Source organism: Arachis ipaensis, chromosome B7, assembly GCF_059453495.1.
Source record: "Arachis ipaensis isolate K30076 ecotype BB chromosome B7, ASM5945349v1, whole genome shotgun sequence".
NCBI lineage: Eukaryota > Viridiplantae > Streptophyta > Magnoliopsida > Fabales > Fabaceae > Arachis > Arachis ipaensis.
Genome location: NC_142442.1, coordinates 4917344 through 4940500, shown reverse-complemented (window position 1 = coordinate 4940500; position 23157 = coordinate 4917344). Strand labels below are relative to the sequence as shown.

The 23157-nt window shown below is 33.4% G+C and overlaps 3 protein-coding genes and 3 long non-coding RNA genes across 6 annotated transcripts; 2 read left to right on the top strand and 4 right to left on the bottom strand.

The window, feature by feature from the left end:
- The first annotated feature begins 489 nt into the window (after positions 1–489).
- LOC148550205 (uncharacterized) lies at positions 490–1582 on the top strand. The gene is made up of 2 exons (XR_015892455.1): positions 490–696; positions 878–1582. It is a non-coding gene; the product is annotated as an uncharacterized LOC148550205 (long non-coding RNA).
- Positions 1583–3686: 2104 nt separating this feature from the next.
- On the bottom strand, positions 3687–5978 carry LOC107608846 (uncharacterized). Its single transcript, XM_088492440.1, is given in 5 exon segments — positions 3687–3981; positions 3984–4255; positions 4818–4922; positions 5243–5400; positions 5808–5978. Coding segments are annotated over 5 exon segments (741 nt in total). The 5' UTR covers positions 5859–5978; the 3' UTR covers positions 3687–3826.
- Positions 5979–11605: 5627 nt separating this feature from the next.
- On the bottom strand, positions 11606–12581 carry LOC148550204 (uncharacterized). Its single transcript, XR_015892378.1, has 2 exons — positions 12151–12581; positions 11606–11817 (listed from the first exon to the last, which is right to left on the bottom strand). It is a non-coding gene; the product is annotated as an uncharacterized LOC148550204 (long non-coding RNA).
- Positions 12582–12823: 242 nt separating this feature from the next.
- LOC148550203 (uncharacterized) lies at positions 12824–15307 on the bottom strand. The gene is made up of 2 exons (XM_088492442.1): positions 15091–15307; positions 12824–14859 (listed from the first exon to the last, which is right to left on the bottom strand). Exon 2 carries the CDS (start codon positions 14810–14812, stop codon positions 13727–13729), a length of 1086 nt encoding a protein of 361 aa, XP_088348568.1. The 5' UTR covers positions 14813–14859; positions 15091–15307; the 3' UTR covers positions 12824–13726.
- Positions 15308–16354: 1047 nt separating this feature from the next.
- Positions 16355–17447, top strand: LOC148550202 (uncharacterized). Its single transcript, XR_015891953.1, has 2 exons — positions 16355–16561; positions 16743–17447. It is a non-coding gene; the product is annotated as an uncharacterized LOC148550202 (long non-coding RNA).
- Positions 17448–19378: 1931 nt separating this feature from the next.
- Positions 19379–21861, bottom strand: LOC148550201 (uncharacterized). The gene is made up of 4 exons (XM_088493835.1): positions 21695–21861; positions 21130–21287; positions 20708–20812; positions 19379–20145 (listed from the first exon to the last, which is right to left on the bottom strand). The coding sequence occupies exons 1-4, from the start codon at positions 21743–21745 to the stop codon at positions 19689–19691; spliced, it is 771 nt and encodes a 256-aa protein (XP_088349961.1). The 5' UTR covers positions 21746–21861; the 3' UTR covers positions 19379–19688.
- Positions 21862–23157: the final 1296 nt, after the last annotated feature.

Genomic DNA, 23157 nt, shown 5'->3' with positions numbered 1-23157 from the left:
CAATTTTTTTTTTAATTACTTTTGTTCTTGCTGAGTTTGACCGGCGTATAGCTCGTCCGTCGATGAATGTCTTCAAGCTTCTCGTCAATATGAGTTATACGTCGGCAATGAGAGAACAAGGGGGTGGATACCTGCAAAAGACACTCCGACGCTCAAGTCAGTAAGTGTTTAAGAGGTATAAAAATAATTCTATGAATATAGAATATAAGACATAAAATAAAAGTTATCATGTGTTGTGTGTAATAATTCTATGAATATAGAATGTAAGACATGCTATAGAACTTAAAAGTAAAAGAGTTCAAAATAGAAAAATATACCTTGAAAGTTGATAATCGTAGAAAAGAAGACACATATTGATGAATATAACTAATAAATCAGAAAATATTACTTACACAAAATATAAATGCAAAAGTATGTTAAATTTTAATTATTAAAAAACATCTTTAAAAAAAAAAGACGTTTTACGCGTCTTTATCTGAGTGACTCCCTTGTACTATTATATTTGTTTGCTTGGACTTCTTATCATTAGGTGTAGTCTCAGTTGTCTAGTAGAAAAATGTAGAGAATAGTCTTAGCTGACGAATATAGAATGTGAAAAAGATTGATTAGATATCTCTGATGTTATTTTGGAGATGCATAGTTGTTGAAGATGGAAATTCTTTTTTCTGTTTGAGAATTCACTTCCTCAGTTTTCAGGTTGCTTGATTGATCTTCTGCAATCGGCTATCTTATTGAAAATGAATTGTACAAAATTGTCTATCAATGCTTTCACAGATACTAATTGAATGTGATGTTTATGTATGTGCTCTACCTTTTGAGGATGAAAGCCAATATTGTTTTCTACTACTAATTGGCTGCATGGTTTCAACCTCTGAAGGTCGAAAATCACGTGGAGCATGAAGATGCCTAAGATCCTATTGAAGATTTTTATCAATATCAATATGATTATGAGTATGAAGACGAGGATGATGATGATCTAGATGAAGTTTACTATGGTAGCTCATCAAGTCTTCGCATTGGTAACCGGAGATGGGGAGACAATGGTTATGTCAGATCTGGGCGGCTCGAAGCAAGGCCAGTCCCGCAAGTTCATCATCTCGCCAGCCAAAAAAGAAAGAGGCAGCTGAAAAAGTCGCAACAGGTAGAGGGGCTAAGAGGGCATTGAAGCGGGAGGCTGCTGATAAGGCTGCAGCGGCAAAGCATCAGCAGCATCTAGGGGAGGTTGGGCAGGAAGTAATGCAATACTTATGCTGAAGTCATACCAACTCAAGCCAGGCCTCGAGTACTCTCCTTTCCTTAAAAAAAAAGGGTATTTTTTACTTTTTTTTTCCAATCTTGTACAGTGTTTATTCATTGAACTAGTGTACTGTAATATGGGGGGTAAAAATGGTAGACAATAATGTGGCTTTGGTATGTTGTTAGTAGTTCCGTGGGTTTAGGTGGAGATGGAACTCTTCATACACTCTCTTAGGATTGAACAATTTAGGTTTGTAATCAATTGACTTACTCTAAATTTTTAAAAGTTGTTTGTCATGATTCATGACTCTATTAAGGGTTATTCATTATGTGTTCTGCTTTCAAAGTTACAGATTTGGTATTAATAGAAATTTCAAAATCTCAAATGGCTGAAAATGATATTTGGACTTACAGATAGAAAGTTGTGCTGAAGCTTCCAAAGGAATTGCATGCTTAGTGCTATGTACAGAGATATTTGACCTACCAATTGTGATGTAAAATCTTGTAACAATATCAAACTATAACAATATCTTATTAGTGTTTGTAGGTGATATGTTTTCATTTACTATGTACATTCACTAGAAAACTAGCTTAGAAAAAGTTCCTATGGCATGAATACAGAAAAAAAAAATCTATTTCAACCGGTATGTCCTTAGGCACGATCATACATAACATAGAAATCACACTCAAAAAAAGGTTAACAATTAGCTAGAATAGCAGAAATTGCAGCGAAATTATTTGCAAAAGATGGAAAATCGGCCACATTACAAGGTGATTGCAACCTATTGAGGACCAAAAAGTCAAAAAGGGAGGCTATACATTATTGTTAGGTTACATGTAGCTTTAATAAACTAACCACAAACTGAGGAAGGAATAAGATGATAACAGTTGTGTTCCACTTTGAAATGGGAATTAAGGGAAATCACAATAAATCACACACACTATGGAGTATAAGAGAAATGAAGTTTGTAATGTCTTATCAATATCTTGCATTGCATGCATGTGCTGTTTGATGAGTCATTTGACAATGATGTATCCCAAGTTTTCCTTATTTTTTCTCTTCTTTTCTTGTTCCATTTTATTCTGTTATGCATGTTTGTGAATGATGTTTTATCATAGGCTACTACTAAGAGTAAAGAAAGATATAGGAAGAATTAGTGGTCAAAGGTTAGGATTTCTCTTCTCATGTTGAATGGAAGCCACTTCTTGTGGACTTGAATCCAATGCTACATATCAACTTTTTCTTATAATCACACAAATTAATTTTCCCAATGAAAAGGTTTATGGTTGTGAAAGAAAAATGTGCCAATAACAATAATTTGACTCATATTGAAATTTAAGGAATTAGTCCAAAAAAGTTATAGATTAAAGCATCAAAAGTTTTTTTTTTTTTCTTTTTAATGAGAAGATAGGTCATTTTATAGCAAATACATAAAATAAAAAATTGAAAAAATAAGGGAGAAATGAAAAGTAAAGAGAATCGTGAAGGAAAATTATTATAAAACAAACTTATGAAGATTTTACACAAAAAGTTGCTTGTGTGAAAGTAATTATCTCTTGTGTGTATGCTTATCACTTAAGATTAGATTCAAGCCAATTTACTGAATTTAGGCACCGACTTAGTTTACATAGCTTTTTGTAAAAAAACCATATGTCACCAAAAATTCAAGTGAAAGAGATTTTCCATCTTTTGCAAATAATTTCGCTACTATTCTACCTAATTGTTAACCTTTTTTACCTAATTGTTAACCTTTTTTTGAGTGTGATTTCTATGTTATGTATGATCATGCCTAAGGACATATCGGTTGAAATGAATTTTTTTCTTTTCTAGATTCTTGCCATAGGAACCTTTTCTAAGCTAGTTTTCTAGTGAATGTACATAGTAAATGAAAACATCTTTTCTAGATTCTTGCCATAGGAACTTTTTCTAAGCTAGTTTTCTAGTGAATGTACATAGTAAATGAAAACATATCACCTACAAACACTAACAAAATATTGTTATAGTTTGATATTGTTACAAGATAGCATATACGACCCATAAGTCAAATAATTTCTCGATGATTTTACATCACAATTGATAGGTCAAATATCTCTGTACACAGTGATAATGATGGGAGACCACTCACCAGCTAAACATGCAATTCCTTTGGAAGCTTCAGCACAACTTTCTATTCTATCTGTAAGTCAGCCATTTGAGATTTTGAAATTTCTATTAATACCAAATCTGTAACTTTTAAAATGAATAACCCTAAATAGAGTCATGAATCATGATAAAGAATTATGTACAACTTTTAAAATCTGCATTTAGGGTAAGTCAATTGATTATAAACCTAAATTGTTCAATCCTAAGAGAGTGTATGAGGAGTTCCATCTCCACCTAAACCCACGGAACTACTAACAACATACCAAGCCACATTATTGTCTATCATTTTTACCCCCCATATTATAGTACACTAGTTCAATGAATAAACACTGTACAAGATTGGAAAAAAAAAAATTTAAGTAAAAAAGACTTTTTTTTTTTTTCTTAAGCAAAGGGGAGTGCTCAAGGCCCGGCTTGATTTGGTATGACTTCAGCATAAGTATTGCACTACTTCCTGCCCAACCTCACTAGATGCTGCTGATGCTTTGCCGCTGCAGCCTTATCAGCAGCCTCCCGCTTCAATGCCCTCTTAGCCCGTCTACCTGTTGCGACTTTTTCAGCTGCCTCTTTCTTTTTTGGCTGGCGAGATGATGAACTTGCGGGACTGGCCTTGCTTCGAGCCGCCCAGATCTGACATAACCATTGTCTCCCCATCTCCGGTTACCAATGCGAAGACTTGATGAGCTACCATAGTAAACTTCATCTAGATCATCATCATCCTCGTCATCATACTCATAATCATATCGATATTGATAAAAATCTTCAATAGGATCGTAGGCATCTTCATGCTCCACGTGATTTTCGACCTTCAGAGGTTGAAACCATGCAGCCCTAAGTAGTAGGCAAACACTCTCCTCGAACATGTAGTCCTGGATGCTGTTAAAAGGGACAAAAGAATTAGTAGTAGAAAACAATATTGGCTTTCATCCTCAAAAGGTAGAGCACATAAATAAACATAACTTCAGCGATCACATTCAATTAGTATGTGTGAAAGCAATGGGAAAAAGGAAACTGCAAGACAGCATTGATAGACAATTTTGTACAACTCATTTTCAATAAGAGAGCCGATTGCTGAAGATCAAGAACATCATTGTATTTCTAGCTTTCACTGCGCGTTTACTCAGCAATCAAGTAACCTGAAAACTGAGGAAGTGAAATCTCAAACAGAAAAAAGAATTTCCATCTTCAACAACTATGCATCAATAGCTCATTTATCACCAAAATAACATCAGAGATATCTAATCCATCTTTTTCACATTCTATATTAGAAGTGTCATATGTACCATAATCGTCAGCTAAGACTATCTTCTACATTTTTCTACTAGACAACTGAGACTACACCTAATGATAAGAAGTCCAAGCAAACAAATATAATAGTACAATTATTTCACTTCAAATGTTGAAAAAGGTAGAAAGAAACAAAGCCTTGCAGAAATACCTGCCATCAAGCGAGCGATGGACAAAGAGGAAGTCGAATGGATGTTTACACTGAGGGCAGGTAACTCTCTCTCTGTAAGTAGCCCAGCGAAGGATTCACGTCACGCTACAAAGTACAAAACATAATCAAGCCCATGAATTAAAAAAAGTACAAGACAACAACAACAACAACAACAAAAAAATCTTATCCCACTCGAACAAAGCCATATTACCCAATCATAAATCATATTTGTGTTTAGTCCATTTACATGTCAATCACTTTTAATCATTTCTTGAAGGGGAAGGAAAAATGTGAATTCCCTTCAGTCATAAGGTCCAAATAGTCATACAAACCAAACAACAGCAAGCAAAAACCATAGTTCAAGTGAAATGGACATAAAAATATAATAAACTGCATCAAAAGAGGGAGAAATAGCATAGACAAACCAGTATGCATGCTCGCAACCTTTTACAAGAGCAGTATCCTGAAGCAGAATCTTGTCCAAGCAAATGGCGCACAGACCTTCACGATGAACATGGTTCCCGCCACCTCCTTCCACCCCACGAATCTCCCCTTCACATTCACTTCCTGTTTCACTCTGAATCTGAATCAACAACAACACAAACCCAGCAACATCACCAACAGGAACATTCTATTCCATTCCGTTCCATTCAATTCAACACCGTAATGATTGGGGAAAAAACCACACAAATCCACAATCAATTTAGCTAAAACACAACGCCATTAAACATCAAGAACCAAAAGAAATCCCGAATTCAAAATTAATTCCAGAAAAATCTTGAATTCGGGATTTCTTTTGGTTCTTGATGTTTAATGGCGTTGTGTTTTAGCTAAATTGATTGTGGATTTGTGTGGTTTTTTCCCCAATCATTACGGTGTTGAAATTAATTCAAGAAAAATCTGAACATGCCCTAAAACCTAACTTTTGGGAATTGAATTGAACTGAATAATTGACAATAATAAGAACAAGAAAAGAAAAAAGAACAATACCTGGGGCTTGAGGGAAAGATCGTTAAGATCGTTGGTGAGAAGAGCAGACATAGTGAGCGATTGAGAGAGAGAGAGAAGAGAGAGATCCGAATTGGGGGAAATGAGCAGAAGCTGAAGGTTATGAAGGTTTTTTTGTTTAGAAAAGAAAAGGAACAAAAGATTCAAAGATGGGCAAAATAATTTGGTTATGGGATTAAAATTGGTGTCAAACGGGCTAGTCCGGCCTGTTAAATCTGTGGATTAAACAGGCTGGTCCGTTTAAGCCCGTTTTATTTGTGGGTTAGATTTTTTTAATTCGGATCGTTTATAGTTAGTCCGTAGGTTAAACGGGTCAGCCTGTTTATCATTTTATTTTATTTTTTTAAAAATATTTTTGACAAAAAATACTAATTTTAGGTCAAAAACCATTAAAAAAATTATTATTTTTAGCTGATGGGTCGGTTTTCGGGTCGGATCGAAAGAAATATGGGCTGAAAGTGCTACTTTTTTTAAAAAAATGAAAAAAAAAATTTAAACGGGCCACCCGTTTAGCCCGCGGGCTAGCCCGTTTAACCCGTCATTTTTTTCGGGTTAATCGGGCTCAACCCGTTTAGCCCGAAATTTAAACGTGCTTAATTTTAGAGGCAAAGCCCGCCCATTTAAACGGGTAAACGGGCTGGCCCGATGGGTTTAGCCCATTTTGACGGCCCTGCAGTGTGTGTATTTGCAGATTGGTGGTGTCAGAAGATATTTTTAACACGCCGAGACGTGTTACACATAGTTATCAGAACCGAATCGGTGATCGAACCGGTCAGATTACTGGGTCACTGGGTCACTGGTTTAACCGGTGGGTCACTGGTCGAACCGGTTAACCCGGTATATATATTTATTTTATTATTATATTATTATAGGTAAAAACTCAAGTTGATATTTAAGAATCGTTAGATAATTTGACAAGTTTAACTAAATATAATCTAAGGATTTTTAACTATCAACTTTATATGAAGACAATTGCATGTGAGTCTTTACCTATTATTATATACTAAAAGTATTTATTGAAAAAATAATATTAATAGATATCATATAATCATGAAAAGAAAAAATAAATTGTGATTAATAAAATTTTTTTGTTTATATTTTTAATTTGTATATATTTAATAAAATTTATAGTTAAATAAAATATAATTGATTTAAAATTGAGTGGTTTTAAAATTAAAATAAATTGAATATAAATAAAATTAAAACTTGGTATATGTATTATAATATGTATATATATTATTAAGAAAAATTTAAAGATAGAAAAATTGGTATATAAATTGGTATATAAAAATTGTTTTTATTTTTTAATTTTTAGTTTTGGTGTTGAGTGGGGGGAATAGAGGGTGGTGTTGCTTTGCTTGACAATGCAGCTTCCATTTGTGGAGTGCTTAAGTTGCTCCACTGATAGTTACTCATACTGGGAAGGTCCCACTAGCCACCATCTTCATTATCACTCATCCCCCACTCTTTCAAATGAAAGCTTTTAAGTTTTAACACAAACATCAAGCTTTCTCTCTACCTATTAGGAGTATGGATAATCATTTTCCTTTTGTTTTGCTCTTTTTTATATTCATTAATCAATTTTTTTTTAAAATTCCTTTGAATTCCTATTCACTCAAAACTATAAAAAGAGTTTTATATATTATTACTTAGGCTGCGTTTGTTTATAATATAAAATCGTGTTTGACGATGAGACATGAATAGAGATTGTGTGTCAACAAATACTGAATTAGTGTATTTTGTATCCATCCTAAGAACACAGAAACACTAAAAAAGAATACGATTTATTTTTTTTTATTATTCTTATTAATTTTTTATAAATATTACATTTTTCTTGTCAAATTTTTTTTAATAAAAAAAATGAGAATAAATTAAATTTTTATAATTTATTCTAATTTATTATCAAACAGAATACAAAAATATAAAATTTTATGTCTATGTCCCTTGTATCTTATTTTCAATGTTTTGTTCTACTATTCTCATAAACAAACACATATATGTATGTATTTATAAAATTTTTTAAATAATAAATAACTAAGTCAATATTTTGACAATCATATTTTTATGTGGAATTAATTTTTAGTTAGTCATTATTAGCTAACTTTAGTGTTTAAGTTTATAATTTAGGATTTAGAATTAAAAAATTTTTATTTAGAACTATCATTTAATATAAATAAAATAATTTAAAAAAATTTAATGTTAAATGAAAAAAAAATTTGATTGTCGAGTATTACTCTATTATTATTTGTAACACAAAAAGTGCAATCTCTTGTAGTCTTATGGGCATTTATTTGTCAAAACAATGGAGATATTGCTTTGGTTTTATATTTCTAAACATTTTTTCTTAAACATGTTAGGCAAACCTAACACTATAGAGTAGTCCTGAGTCCTATTATATGACATCAAGAGAAGAACTAAATTCAACCCCCTTTATTATATGTTATATCCACCCACATTTTTCATTAATTAATATATGATATATGATTAGTTTATATATAAAAATACAATTTCCAAAAGCAATTTTCAGCATATGAATCCACCTTTTTAAATGCAAATTTTCCAAACTTTCCCATTTGGTTTAATAATCTCTTTCACTTGAATTTTTGGTGACATATGGTTTTTCTACATAAAGCTATGTGAACTAAGTCGGTGCCTAAATTCAGTAAATTGGTTTGAATCTAATCTTAAGTGATAAACATACACACTAAAAGATAATTACTTTCACACAAGCAACTTTTTGTGTGAAATCTTCATAAGTTTGTTTTGTAATAATTTCCCTTCATGGTTCTCTTTACTTTTCATTTCTCCCTTATTTTTTTAATTTTTTTATTTTATGTATTTGCTATAAAATGAGGTCAGTCTAAAATCAGCTCAAGCATTTTGGGCACATCTGATGCACCATGTAATTAAGATCATTGAATTATGTTAAAAAAAATCCAACGATTGAGATGATATTAATTTAAAACTTTTTAAAAATTAAATTAAAGGATATAATATGTTTCAAAATTTCTGAGAAATCACTTGTTAGATCTCAGTAGAACTACACTCAAGATTGTAATTACTATAATATGAAAAGCAAATTCAACAAAATCACAATTGCAGATTGTACGATAACAATTTTTTGTGTACAAAGATTTAATTCTGGAAATTTTATGCTATATTACTGGAAGAAGGTTTAAAATAAGAATTTACATAGTACTTGCATTCAATTTCTGATTATGTGGATATCAAAGGGGGCTTCATGGGTTGCAATTTTGTTGATTTTTTCATTATGATTCTATTGTTTGTAGAAGACGTTAATTAGTTTATTGTGATTTTCCTCCTTTGTGTTAGAATAAATTGTAAATTTCTATGGTTACCTACCTGCCTTGTTTCAATAGTTAAATCTGAACAATCAAATATGACAGCAAAACTATTCTGGTCAACTCCTTTGAGCCTTGCCATGGAAATTTGAAAGTCCACTACTCTTGAAATATATCCCCTCTGACCATTATGTCCCAAATGCTTCTTACTATTCAAAGAACTAGGAAGAATAACTAAATGCATGAGCATTAAGCTTGGTTCAGTATTCTCTCATTTTGACTTATTGGCTTGTTTTTACTTTTGTGTGGTTTAGGTCTATTAAACTTCTAATTTGGTGAGTCTAAGTTAAGTCCATGACAATAGAGGCATCAGAATCAAGAGTGAAATTTCATTCACCAATGGAGATTGGGAGCAGGTGGTCATAAAACCTTTTAGCATATTTTTGTTTCATTCTACTAATAAACTTTTGTGTCATTCTTGAAAAGAAATGTAGTTATCACTATCTTCTGATATATTAAGAAAATGGATGAAAGAATGTCTCAATTGTTATTTTATTGAATAATTTCATTTTATTTGAGTTAAAGAGTTCAGTTTTGTTATTAGTGAACCTAGATGATTCTTTTTGTTCCATTTTTATTTTTTATTATATTGAATTGGTTGTTTATGATGTTATGTGTATGGATTTGGATTCTCTAAATTTTGAATTTGACTTTAGGGGATAAAGTGTAATCTCTCACCATTTATTTTATAAGTGGGACCAAGAAAAAATGAGAGAGAAACCATTTAAGAGTGAGAGATCACACTTTACCTTCTAAAGTGAAAATTTAAAATTTAGAGAATCCAAATTCTATGTGTATAGTTGAATTCAATAAATTTGGATAACTTTTTTCTTTGGCCAAGAAACTTGCTCTTTTTCCTTGTCAAAATCATATTGGATTTCTTGCAACTTTGAGGTTGATATCTGAAGAATTATTACTTTCATGCATATATATTAATGACATCTTCCAAATTTTTGAGCTATATTCTTCATGTGGTTAGTAGCTTTGGTTTAGACAAATCTTTGACAGACATAAAACTTTCTTGTCATGAAATTGTTCGTGAAAAGCTTTTGAATTGCATAACTGATTTGAATGGCAATTTAGCATGGCATAAAGCTTCGGTGGCTGAATTGGAGGTAAAATATTAACCAAAGTTTTCTTGATATGGTGTAGGATGTAAGATCAAAACACAAAAAAATCATACAAAACTGTATATTGTAAGTATAAAAAGAATGGTTAAGTTTTTTCATCAATTTTTCATCATTTAGGCTCCACGAAGGATTCAATATAAAGCAATGTTGAAGACTTGCAATATGATTAACTAAAAGTCTAAAATAGATTATTCATTCAACGGTAACAACTTAATGTATAAAAATTAAAAAACTACTTAAAAGCAATTCGGAAAAGAAAATATCAATGATACATCATACTTCATCCAAACTATACCAGCATCAAATCTTATAAAAGAAGACGGCATGGTCAAACAATGACTATATGCCAAACTGTTTCATATGCAATGCCTTACTCTAAACTAAATAACACCACTAAAGCATGAATTCAATTGCAGGCCTATTAACGGGATCGTGAGCCAAATGCAACAATCTTTTGTGCATAAGAACATTCAGTGCTTACCTGCATTCAAATAGAAACCATCATAAGATTAAAAAGAACTCAAACATCATAGCCATGCATCCACATTATTCTATAGCCTTCTGAATGATTCCAGCTACTAGCTAGTGATGGGCTTATGCTATACCAACCAATAAAGGATCTTTTCTTGCCTCACAAAGTATGTTCAACATGCCAAAATAAAAACTCTAGCAACAAAAAGTTCTGTTCTTGCCTTTAGTGTGCGATGTAGCTACTGAGAAGAATTTCAAAAGCTTCTATATTTTTTACCGATCCTACTTTCACCCTGCTATTATACACAAATGCAAAATTAGATCTCACTGTAGAAAGATAGCTAGAAAAATGCAAAACTACAAAATAGGCGAGAAAATAAACATATTTAGCATAACCAGTAAAAAGCATTTTTCAATTTTGATCATCAAGTATTGACCCCTTTTTAAATGTCATATTCACATGAAGTCCTTCTTGCTTTGTTGTCCCTATTCCAATATGCAGGCATGTATTTGTCAAGAGATAGCTTCCCACTGAATGATTCAAGTGGCTCTTCTAACAGAGGACCGCTGTAATGGTGCTGCATCTGCAAACTCGTGTCCATGACCATGTCACCGTTCAGTATACGAAGAACCTTGAATAAACAAGCAGAAATCATTTTTGAAACAGTTAGGCACTTAGGCAGAGAACACAACCTCAAATGTCAGAGTTTCTATCCTGTCCTATAAATATTCTGCCCTGTCAGAGATCCGACTACTATGGAAAGAAATCCATAGGAATAATCTAGTTCCAAATTACACATTTTGGTACACTGCTAACTTTGCTAACAAATTTTGAACTACAAAAAATTATTAAGAATATGTTTATTATATAAATCAAACACAAGATTGAGTCAGGCCAGTTCAAAATTATTCTGTTACATCACAAACGGACCAGGCATAACTTTAAAGAAACATAAACAAAGGAATTTAAACTCTTCTTTGATTGATGCAATGGATGGTTCTGCTCCGCCTCATCATCATCATTTACCCCTGAGATTTAAGAGACATAAACACAGAAATTGAACTAAAACATCATGAACAGAAACATAACCACAGAAATTAAAATCAAAATCATAAAAACAAATACCAAAATTTTTTAACCCTCATAAACAGAACCCAAAAAAATTCAAACAACCAAATAATCATAACAAAACAAATAATTGAATGAAATGAATGAAATAAACTCATACAAAAAAACCTTAACAAAAAATAAGTATAACAAAAAAATAATTGAATGAATTCAACGAAACAGATTCATACAGCAAGAACATAAAAGGAACAAAAAAAAAATGAAATCAATCAATGAAGCAAATTCATATATACCTAAGTCTGAGGCTCCATTGAAACTCTGGAAGTAGAGCACCACAGCGCTGACGAGGATGCTGACTCGCTGAGACCCACGCCACCACTCTGAGGCTGAAGACGAATGACGCGAAGAGAGAAGAGAGATACTGAGAATGAATGAGACAATGAGGTATTGGGCTGAGGAGATACAGAAAAATATCACAGCTTCTTTCCACCATTTTTTTAATTGCTTTAAGTTCTTAATTGAAAAATTCTATGCAATTGACAAATCCAGGAACTCATTGATCAAACCCTAAATCAACTTCCAAACACAAATCACACTATTAACTTTACATTGACAAGTAAAAATATGATTTTTCTTTTCATAACATCGAAAAATCAAGTTAGAAATGAAGCACAATGTTGAGAGAGGAAATCTGAATTATAGCTCCAGTTGAACAGAGCAGAGCTTCAGGCGGCAACGGCGGTGAAGAAAGACGCAGTCACGGTGGCAGAGGATGGAGAAAAATGTGGACTTAGGGTTGAATGGAGTGCGTAGAAGAAAAATCGAAAGGAACTCGTGGTAAATGTAAAAAAATAATAATTACTATTAAAACCCCATATGAGGCATATTTATAAATTATTATTTGTGCACATCAGAAAAGCTTAAAAGATTTAAGTTTATTATAGACAGACAAAAAAAAAAGAGAGATTAATAAAAGTAAGACTCACATTATAAATAATAATAAAATAATAAAAACTAATTATAAAAAAAATTATATTTTCTCTCTATACTACTTCAATCTATACAGTCCAGTGCCCCTTGTTTCTTTCTACCTTTTTCAACATTTGAAGTGAAATAATTGTACTATTATATTTGTTTGCTTGGACTTCTTATCATTAGTTGTCTAGTAGAAAAATGTAGAAAATAGTATGGTACATATGACACTTCTAATATAGAATGTGAAAAAGATGGATTAGATATCTCTGATGTTATTTTGGAGATGCATAGTTGTTGAAGATGGAAATTCTTTTTTCTGTTTTAAGGTTGCTTGATTGCTGAAGCTAGAAATACAATGATGTTCTTGATCTTCAGCTTATTGAAAATGAATTGTACAAAATTGTCTATCAATGCTGTCTTGCAGTTTCCTTTCTCCCATTGCTTTCACACATACTAATTGAAGTTATGTTTATGTACGTGCGTGCTCTACCTGAGGATGAAAGCCAATATTGTTTTTCTACTACTAATTTCTTTTTCCCCCCTTTTAACAGCATCCACGACTGCATGTTCGAGGAGAGTGTTTGCCTACTACTTAGGGCTGCATGGTTTCAACCTCTCAAGGTCGAAAATCACGTGGAGCATGAAGATGCCTAAGATCCTATTGAAGATTTTTATCAATATCAATATGATTATGAGTATGAAGACGAGGATGATGATGATCTAGATGAAGTTTAGTATGGTAGCTCATCAAGTCTTCGCATTGGTAACCGGAGATGGGGAGACAATGGTTATGTCAGATCTGGGCGGCTCGAAGCAAGGCCAGTCCCGCAAGTTCATCATCTCGCCAGCCAAAAAAGAAAGAGGCAGCTGAAAAAGTGGCAACAGGTAGACGGGCTAAGAGGGCATTGAAGCGGGAGGCTGCTGATAAGGCTGCAGCGGCAAAGCATCAGCAGCATCTAGGGGAGGTTGGGCAGGAAGTAATGCAATACTTATGCTGAAGTCATACCAACTCAAGCCAGGCCTTGAGTACTCTCCTTTGCTTTCTTTTTCGTCCATGGATTCGCCTTCTTTCTTGGAAGTTGGTGTATCTGGAGAGTTACTAACACTGCCTTCTATAACACTGATTGAAACATTGCAAGAATTATTCTTTTTCTGAATCGAATCTACGGACGAGTTTCTATCTCTATCATCACTTAGGCTTGTAGTTGTGGAGCTTAAGAAACCTGAGTTCTGATGAATACTCTCATTTGGAGAAACAGGATTCATTTCACAGTCATTGGTTGCACCGAGGCGAAGGAATGGCAGTAGCAGCCCTCTAGAAGAGCAAGAATTGAAGTACTCAGTTGCCATTTCTTGATTCTCCTTCGCCACGCCAATATCAGGAAACACAATCCTCGAATACTCAACCGGATCAACCATAACCTCTGTTACTTTTCTGTCAAGCAACACCACTTCTGAAGAAATTGAAGAGGTTTTCGCAGATTTGGATGATATCAAATCAAAATTAAAATTGTTTGTGTCTAAGGAGAGTGTCAATTGAACTGTTCCAGCTGGTGAATGGAAAAGATCAGTGGAAGAGAGGCTATAATCTTGAGTCACTTTTCCTTTTCCTTTTCCAATAAGAACTTGAGAAATTGGAACCAAAGAGAATCCAAGAAGCTGATCCTCCAAGTGATTCCTTGCTCTACTAAACATCCAAATCTCACACTTTAGAACTGCATCATCAACATTGGAGATCTTCATCCTTAGATTCTCATTGAATGTTGGATTCTTTCCACCTCCATTGATGATTCTTGTGGATAAAGTCTCATCAGGGTTGTATGTGAAAGAGAATTTTGCATACACATCTTGGTTATCATAGATGCATATGTTGTGAATGTTTCTTGCATGGTGAACAAAGATCTCTAAAACCCCAGAGAACTCACCAGCCTCATCTTCTTCTTCGTTATCATCGTCGGCCGCATGATTCGCCATGTTCATTGTACCTGAAGCTGCTACTTTGATGACCTTAATTGAATGAATCCATTCTAATCAACCATAAAGGTATTCATAGTTAGAAGAAAAACAGAACAGAAACAGAACAGAAACAGAGTTATGTATATTTAGTTCATCAATCATCACTGATTAACACAGAAAAAAAAAAAGTTGTCTAATTTCCAATACCCTTTTGGATGAAGAGATGATCAAAGAAAAGAAAACAAAGAATTATGCAGCAAGCATGAAAAGAACATGAAGAGAGTGTTTTTTTTTCCCCTTACCTAATGGAATGAATGGTGATAGAGGTTTAGTTAACCTTATTCTATTATCTTGTTGGTTGAAGAGTATTTATGAGATCAATCCATGAATTGAGGCAGAAGCATGAATAAAGAGTGAAGGAGAAAGTTAATGTTCAATGGAAATGGCCTTTTTTCCTTTTCTTTAGGTGAAAATGGAGAAAAGTTGAGGAGTTTTAAGGCCTTTATGTGTGGTAGTAGGTGGAAGGAAGAAATTATATTAGAAAAAAATTATATATATATATATATATATATATGAAGGATGATTGTTAGTGAGGTATGAATATGAATAGAGGAAAAAGATGATGTAATGTTTTTGTCCTTTTTTCAATTTTGAATAGTGATATCTATACATAAAGTTTAAATGTCTGTAGATATCAGATGAAATTATAAAATTTAAAGATAGAAAAATTGGTATATAAAAAATTAAAAAATTAAAAATGAGTGTTGACACAAAAATTGGTATAAAAAAATTGTTTTTATTTTTTAATTTTTAGTTTTGGTGTTGAGTGGGGGGAATAGAGGGTGGTGTTGCTTTGCTTGACAATGCAGCTTCCATTTGTGGAGTGCTTAAGTTGCTCCACTGATAGTTACTCATACTGGGAAGGTCCCACTAGCCACCATCTTCATTATCACTCATCCCCCACTCTTTCAAATGAAAGCTTTTAAGTTTTAACACAAACATCAAGCTTTCTCTCTACCTATTAGGAGTATGGATAATCATTTTCCTTTTGTTTTGCTCTTTTTTATATTCTTTAATCAATTTTTTTTTTAATTACTTTTGTTCTTGCTGAGTTTGACCGGCGTATAGCTCGTCCGTCGATGAATGTCTTCAAGCTTCTCGTCAATATGAGTTATACGTCGGCAATGAGAGAACAAGGGGGTGGATACCTGCAAAAGACACTCCGACGCTCAAGTCAGTAAGTGTTTAAGAGGTATAAAAATAATTCTATGAATATAGAATATAAGACATAAAATAAAAGTTATCATGTGTTGTGTGTAATAATTCTATGAATATAGAATGTAAGACATGCTATAGAACTTAAAAGTAAAAGAGTTCAAAATAGAAAAATATACCTTGAAAGTTGATAATCGTAGAAAAGAAGACACATATTGATGAATATAACTAATAAATCAGAAAATATTACTTACACAAAATATAAATGCAAAAGTATGTTAAATTTTAATTATTAAAAAACATCTTTAAAAAAAAAAGACGTTTTACGCGTCTTTATCTGAGTGACTCCCTTGTACTATTATATTTGTTTGCTTGGACTTCTTATCATTAGGTGTAGTCTCAGTTGTCTAGTAGAAAAATGTAGAGAATAGTCTTAGCTGACGAATATAGAATGTGAAAAAGATTGATTAGATATCTCTGATGTTATTTTGGAGATGCATAGTTGTTGAAGATGGAAATTCTTTTTTCTGTTTGAGAATTCACTTCCTCAGTTTTCAGGTTGCTTGATTGATCTTCTGCAATCGGCTATCTTATTGAAAATGAATTGTACAAAATTGTCTATCAATGCTTTCACAGATACTAATTGAATGTGATGTTTATGTATGTGCTCTACCTTTTGAGGATGAAAGCCAATATTGTTTTCTACTACTAATTGGCTGCATGGTTTCAACCTCTGAAGGTCGAAAATCACGTGGAGCATGAAGATGCCTAAGATCCTATTGAAGATTTTTATCAATATCAATATGATTATGAGTATGAAGACGAGGATGATGATGATCTAGATGAAGTTTACTATGGTAGCTCATCAAGTCTTCGCATTGGTAACCGGAGATGGGGAGACAATGGTTATGTCAGATCTGGGCGGCTCGAAGCAAGGCCAGTCCCGCAAGTTCATCATCTCGCCAGCCAAAAAAGAAAGAGGCAGCTGAAAAAGTCGCAACAGGTAGAGGGGCTAAGAGGGCATTGAAGCGGGAGGCTGCTGATAAGGCTGCAGCGGCAAAGCATCAGCAGCATCTAGGGGAGGTTGGGCAGGAAGTAATGCAATACTTATGCTGAAGTCATACCAACTCAAGCCAGGCCTCGAGTACTCTCCTTTCCTTAAAAAAAAAGGGTATTTTTTACTTTTTTTTTCCAATCTTGTACAGTGTTTATTCATTGAACTAGTGTACTGTAATATGGGGGGTAAAAATGGTAGACAATAATGTGGCTTTGGTATGTTGTTAGTAGTTCCGTGGGTTTAGGTGGAGATGGAACTCTTCATACACTCTCTTAGGATTGAACAATTTAGGTTTGTAATCAATTGACTTACTCTAAATTTTTAAAAGTTGTTTGTCATGATTCATGACTCTATTAAGGGTTATTCATTATGTGTTCTGCTTTCAAAGTTACAGATTTGGTATTAATAGAAATTTCAAAATCTCAAATGGCTGAAAATGATATTTGGACTTACAGATAGAAAGTTGTGCTGAAGCTTCCAAAGGAATTGCATGCTTAGTGCTATGTACAGAGATATTTGACCTACCAATTGTGATGTAAAATCTTGTAACAATATCAAACTATAACAATATCTTATTAGTGTTTGTAGGTGATATGTTTTCATTTACTATGTACATTCACTAGAAAACTAGCTTAGAAAAAGTTCCTATGGCATGAATACAGAAAAAAAAAATCTATTTCAACCGGTATGTCCTTAGGCACGATCATACATAACATAGAAATCACACTCAAAAAAAGGTTAACAATTAGCTAGAATAGCAGAAATTGCAGCGAAATTATTTGCAAAAGATGGAAAATCGGCCACATTACAAGGTGATTGCAACCTATTGAGGACCAAAAAGTCAAAAAGGGAGGCTATACATTATTGTTAGGTTACATGTAGCTTTAATAAACTAACCACAAACTGAGGAAGGAATAAGATGATAACAGTTGTGTTCCACTTTGAAATGGGAATTAAGGGAAATCACAATAAATCACACACACTATGGAGTATAAGAGAAATGAAGTTTGTAATGTCTTATCAATATCTTGCATTGCATGCATGTGCTGTTTGATGAGTCATTTGACAATGATGTATCCCAAGTTTTCCTTATTTTTTCTCTTCTTTTCTTGTTCCATTTTATTCTGTTATGCATGTTTGTGAATGATGTTTTATCATAGGCTACTACTAAGAGTAAAGAAAGATATAGGAAGAATTAGTGGTCAAAGGTTAGGATTTCTCTTCTCATGTTGAATGGAAGCCACTTCTTGTGGACTTGAATCCAATGCTACATATCAACTTTTTCTTATAATCACACAAATTAATTTTCCCAATGAAAAGGTTTATGGTTGTGAAAGAAAAATGTGCCAATAACAATAATTTGACTCATATTGAAATTTAAGGAATTAGTCCAAAAAAGTTATAGATTAAAGCATCAAAAGTTTTTTTTTTTTCTTTTTAATGAGAAGATAGGTCATTTTATAGCAAATACATAAAATAAAAAATTGAAAAAATAAGGGAGAAATGAAAAGTAAAGAGAATCGTGAAGGAAAATTATTATAAAACAAACTTATGAAGATTTCACACAAAAAGTTGCTTGTGTGAAAGTAATTATCTCTTGTGTGTATGCTTATCACTTAAGATTAGATTCAAGCCAATTTACTGAATTTAGGCATCGACTTAGTTTACATAGCTTTTTGTAGAAAAACCATATGTCACCAAAAATTCAAGTGAAAGAGATTTTCCATCTTTTGCAAATAATTTCGCTACTATTCTACCTAATTGTTAACCTTTTTTACCTAATTGTTAACCTTTTTTTGAGTGTGATTTCTATGTTATGTATGATCATGCCTAAGGACATATCGGTTGAAATGAATTTTTTTCTTTTCTAGATTCTTGCCATAGGAACTTTTTCTAAGCTAGTTTTCTAGTGAATGTACATAGTAAATGAAAACATCTTTTCTAGATTCTTGCCATAGGAACTTTTTCTAAGCTAGTTTTCTAGTGAATGTACATAGTAAATGAAAACATATCACCTACAGACACTAACAAGATATTGTTATAGTTTGATATTATTACAAGATAGCATATACGGCCCATAAGTCAAATAATTTCTCGATGATTTTACATCACAATTCGTAGGTCAAATATCTCTCTACACAGTGATAATGATGGGAGACCACTCACCAGCTAAGCATGCAATTCCTTTGGAAGCTTCAGCACAACTTTCTATTCTATCTGTAAGTCAGCCATTTGAGATTTTGAAATTTCTATTAATACCAAATCTGTAACTTTTAAAATGAATAACCCTAAATAGAGTCATGAATCGTGACAAAGAATTATGTACAACTTTTAAAATTTGCATTTAGGGTAAGTCAATTGATTATAAACCTAAATTGTTCAATCCTAAGAGAGTGTATGAGGAGTTCCATCTCCACCTAAACCCACGGAACTACTAACAACATACCAAGCCACATTATTGTCTATCATTTTTACCCCCCATATTATAGTACACTAGTTCAATGAATAAACACTGTACAAGATTTAAAAAAAAAAATTTAAGTAAAAAATACTTTTTTTTTTTTCTTAAGCAAAGGGGAGTGCTCAAGGCACGGCTTGATTTGGTATGACTTCAGCATAAGTATTGCACTACTTCCTGCCCAACCTCACTAGATGCTGCTGATGCTTTGCCGCTGCAGCCTTATCAGCAGCCTCCCGCTTCAATGCCCTCTTAGCCCGTCTACCTGTTGCGACTTTTTCAGCTGCCTCTTTCTTTTTTGGCTGGCGAGATGATGAACTTGCGCCTCCTAGATCCTGGAAGTTTGATCGCGGGACTGGCCTTGCTTCGAGCCGCCCAGATCTGACATAACCATTGTCTCCCCATCTCCGGTTACCAATGCGAAGACTTGATGAGCTACCATAGTAAACTTCATCTAGATCATCATCATCCTCGTCATCATACTCATAATCATATCGATATTGATAAAAATCTTCAATAGGATCGTAGGCATCTTCATGCTCCACGTGATTTTCGACCTTCAGAGGTTGAAACCATGCAGCCCTAAGTAGTAGGCAAACACTCTCCTCGAACATGTAGTCCTGGATGCTGTTAAAAGGGACAAAAAAATTAGTAGTAGAAAACAATATTGGCTTTCATCCTCAAAAGGTAGAGCACATAAATAAACATAACTTCAGCGATCACATTCAATTAGTATGTGTGAAAGCAATGGGAAAAAGGAAACTGCAAGACAGCATTGATAGACAATTTTGTACAATTCATTTTCAATAAGAGAGCCGATTGCTGAAGATCAAGAACATCATTGTATTTCTAGCTTTCACTGCGCGTTTACTCAGCAATCAAGTAACCTGAAAACTGAGGAAGTGAAATCTCAAACAGAAAAAAGAATTTCCATCTTCAACAACTATGCATCAATAGCTCATTTATCTCCAAAATAACATCAGAGATATCTAATCCATCTTTTTCACATTCTATATTAGAAGTGTCATATGTACCATAATCGTCAGCTAAGACTATCTTCTACATTTTTCTACTAGACAACTGAGACTACACCTAATGATAAGAAGTCCAAGCAAACAAATATAATAGTACAATTATTTCACTTCAAATGTTGAAAAAGGTAGAAAGAAACAAAGCCTTGCAGAAATACCTGCCATCAAGCGAGCGATGGACAAAGAGGAAGTCGAATGGATGTTTACACTGAGGGCAGGTAACTCTCTCTCTGTAAGTAGCCCAGCGAAGGATGCACGTCACGCTACAAAGTACAAAACATAATCAAGCCCATGAATTAAAAAAAGTACAAGACAACAACAACAACAACAACAAAATCTTATCCCACTCGAACAAAGCCATATTACCCAATCATAAATCATATTTGTGTTTAGTCCATTTACATGTCCATCACTTTTAATCATTTCTTGAAGGGGAAGGAAAAATGTGAATTCCCTTCAGTCATAAGGTCCAAATAGTCATACAAACCAAACAACAGCAAGCAAAAACCATAGTTCAAGTGAAATGGACATAAAAATATAATAAACTGCATCAAAAGAGGGAGAAATAGCATAGACAAACCAGTATGCATGCTCGCAACCTTTTACAAGAGCAGTATCCTGAAGCAGAATCTTGTCCAAGCAAATGGCGCACAGACCTTCACGATGAACATGGTTCCCGCCACCTCCTTCCACCCCACGAATCTCCCCTTCACATTCACTTCCTGTTTCACTCTGAATCTGAATCAACAACAACACAAACCCAGCAACATCACCAACAGGAACATTCTATTCCATTCCGTTCCATTCAATTCAACACCGTAATGATTGGGGAAAAAACCACACAAATCCACAATCAATTTGGCTAAAACACAACGCCATTAAACATCAAGAACCAAAAGAAATCCCGAATTCAAAATTAATTCCAGAAAAATCTTGAATTCGGGATTTCTTTTGGTTCTTGATGTTTAATGGCGTTGTGTTTTAGCTAAATTGATTGTGGATTTGTGTGGTTTTTTCCCCAATCATTACGGTGTTGAAATTAATTCAAGAAAAATCTGAACATGCCCTAAAACCTAACTTTTGGGAATTGAATTGAACTGAATAATTGACAATAATAAGAACAAGAAAAGAAAAAAGAACAATACCTGGGGCTTGAGGGAAAGATCGTTAAGATCGTTGGTGAGAAGAGCAGACATAGTGAGCGATTGAGAGAGAGAGAAGAGAGAGATCCGAATTGGGGGAAATGAGCAGAAGCTGAAGGTTATGAAGGTTTTTTTGCTTAGAAAAGAAAAGGATCAAAAGATTCGAAGATGGGCAAAATAATTTGGTTAAGGGATTAAAATTGGTGTCAAACGGGCTAGCCCGGCCCATTTAGACCTGGCCCGTTAAACTTGTGGGTTAAACAGGTTGGTCCGTTTAAGTCCGTTTTATTCGCGGGCCAGATTTTTCTAATCCGGATCGTTTATGGTCAGTCCGTGGGTTAAACGGGCCAGCCCGTTTATCATTTTATTTTATTTTTTAAAAAATATTTTGACAAAAAATACTAATTTTAGGTCAAAAACCATTAAAAAAATAATTATTTTTAGTTGATGGGTCGGTTTTCGGGTCGGATCGGAATAAATATGGGCTAAAAGTGCTACTTTTTTTAAAAAAATGTAAAAAAATTTTAAACGGGCCACCCGTTTAGCCTGCGGGCTAGCCCATTCAACCCGTCATTTTTTTCGGGTTAATCGAGATCAGCCCATTTAGCCCGAAATTTAAATTGGCTTAATTTTAGAGGCAAAGCCTGCCCATTTAAACGGGTAAACGGGCTGCCCCGATGGGTTTAGCCCATTTTGACGGCCCTGCAGTGTGTGTATTTGCAGATTGGTGGTGTCAGAAGATATTTTTAACATGTTGGGGCGTGTTACACATAGTTATCAGAACCAACCCTGTGATCGAACCGGTTAGGTTACTGGGTCATTGGTTCAACCGGTGGGTCATTGGTCGAACCGGTTAACACGGTATATATATTTATTTTATTATTATATTATTATAGGTAAAAACTCAAGTTGATATTTACGAATCGTTAGATAATTTGACAAGTTTGACTAAATATAATCTAAGGATTTTTAACTATCAATTTCATATGAAGACAACTGCATGTGAGTCTTTACCTATTATTATATACTAAAGGTATTTATTGAAAAAATAATATTAATAGATATCATATAATCATGAAAAGAAAAAATAAATTATGATTAATAAAATTTTTTGGTTTATATTTTTAATTTGTATATATTTAATAAAATTTATAGTTAAATAAAATATAATTGATTTAAAATTGAGTGGTTTTAAAATTAAAATAAATTGAATATAAATAAAATTAAAACTTGGTATATGTATTATAATATGTATATTATATTATTAAGAATTGTGTCAGCTTGTTGGTACAACCTTCCTCCTCACATCTTTGAACGAAGGGGTTCGAACCTTAGGTTAGTCATTTTGGAAAATTTTTCAAAAAATCACAAGGTTTGACACATGGCAGCATTGGAGAGCATATGGAGTATGGTGTTCTTCAACAACGCTAGTGCGTCGTAGGCTCTCCTTCAGACCCGACCGGTTC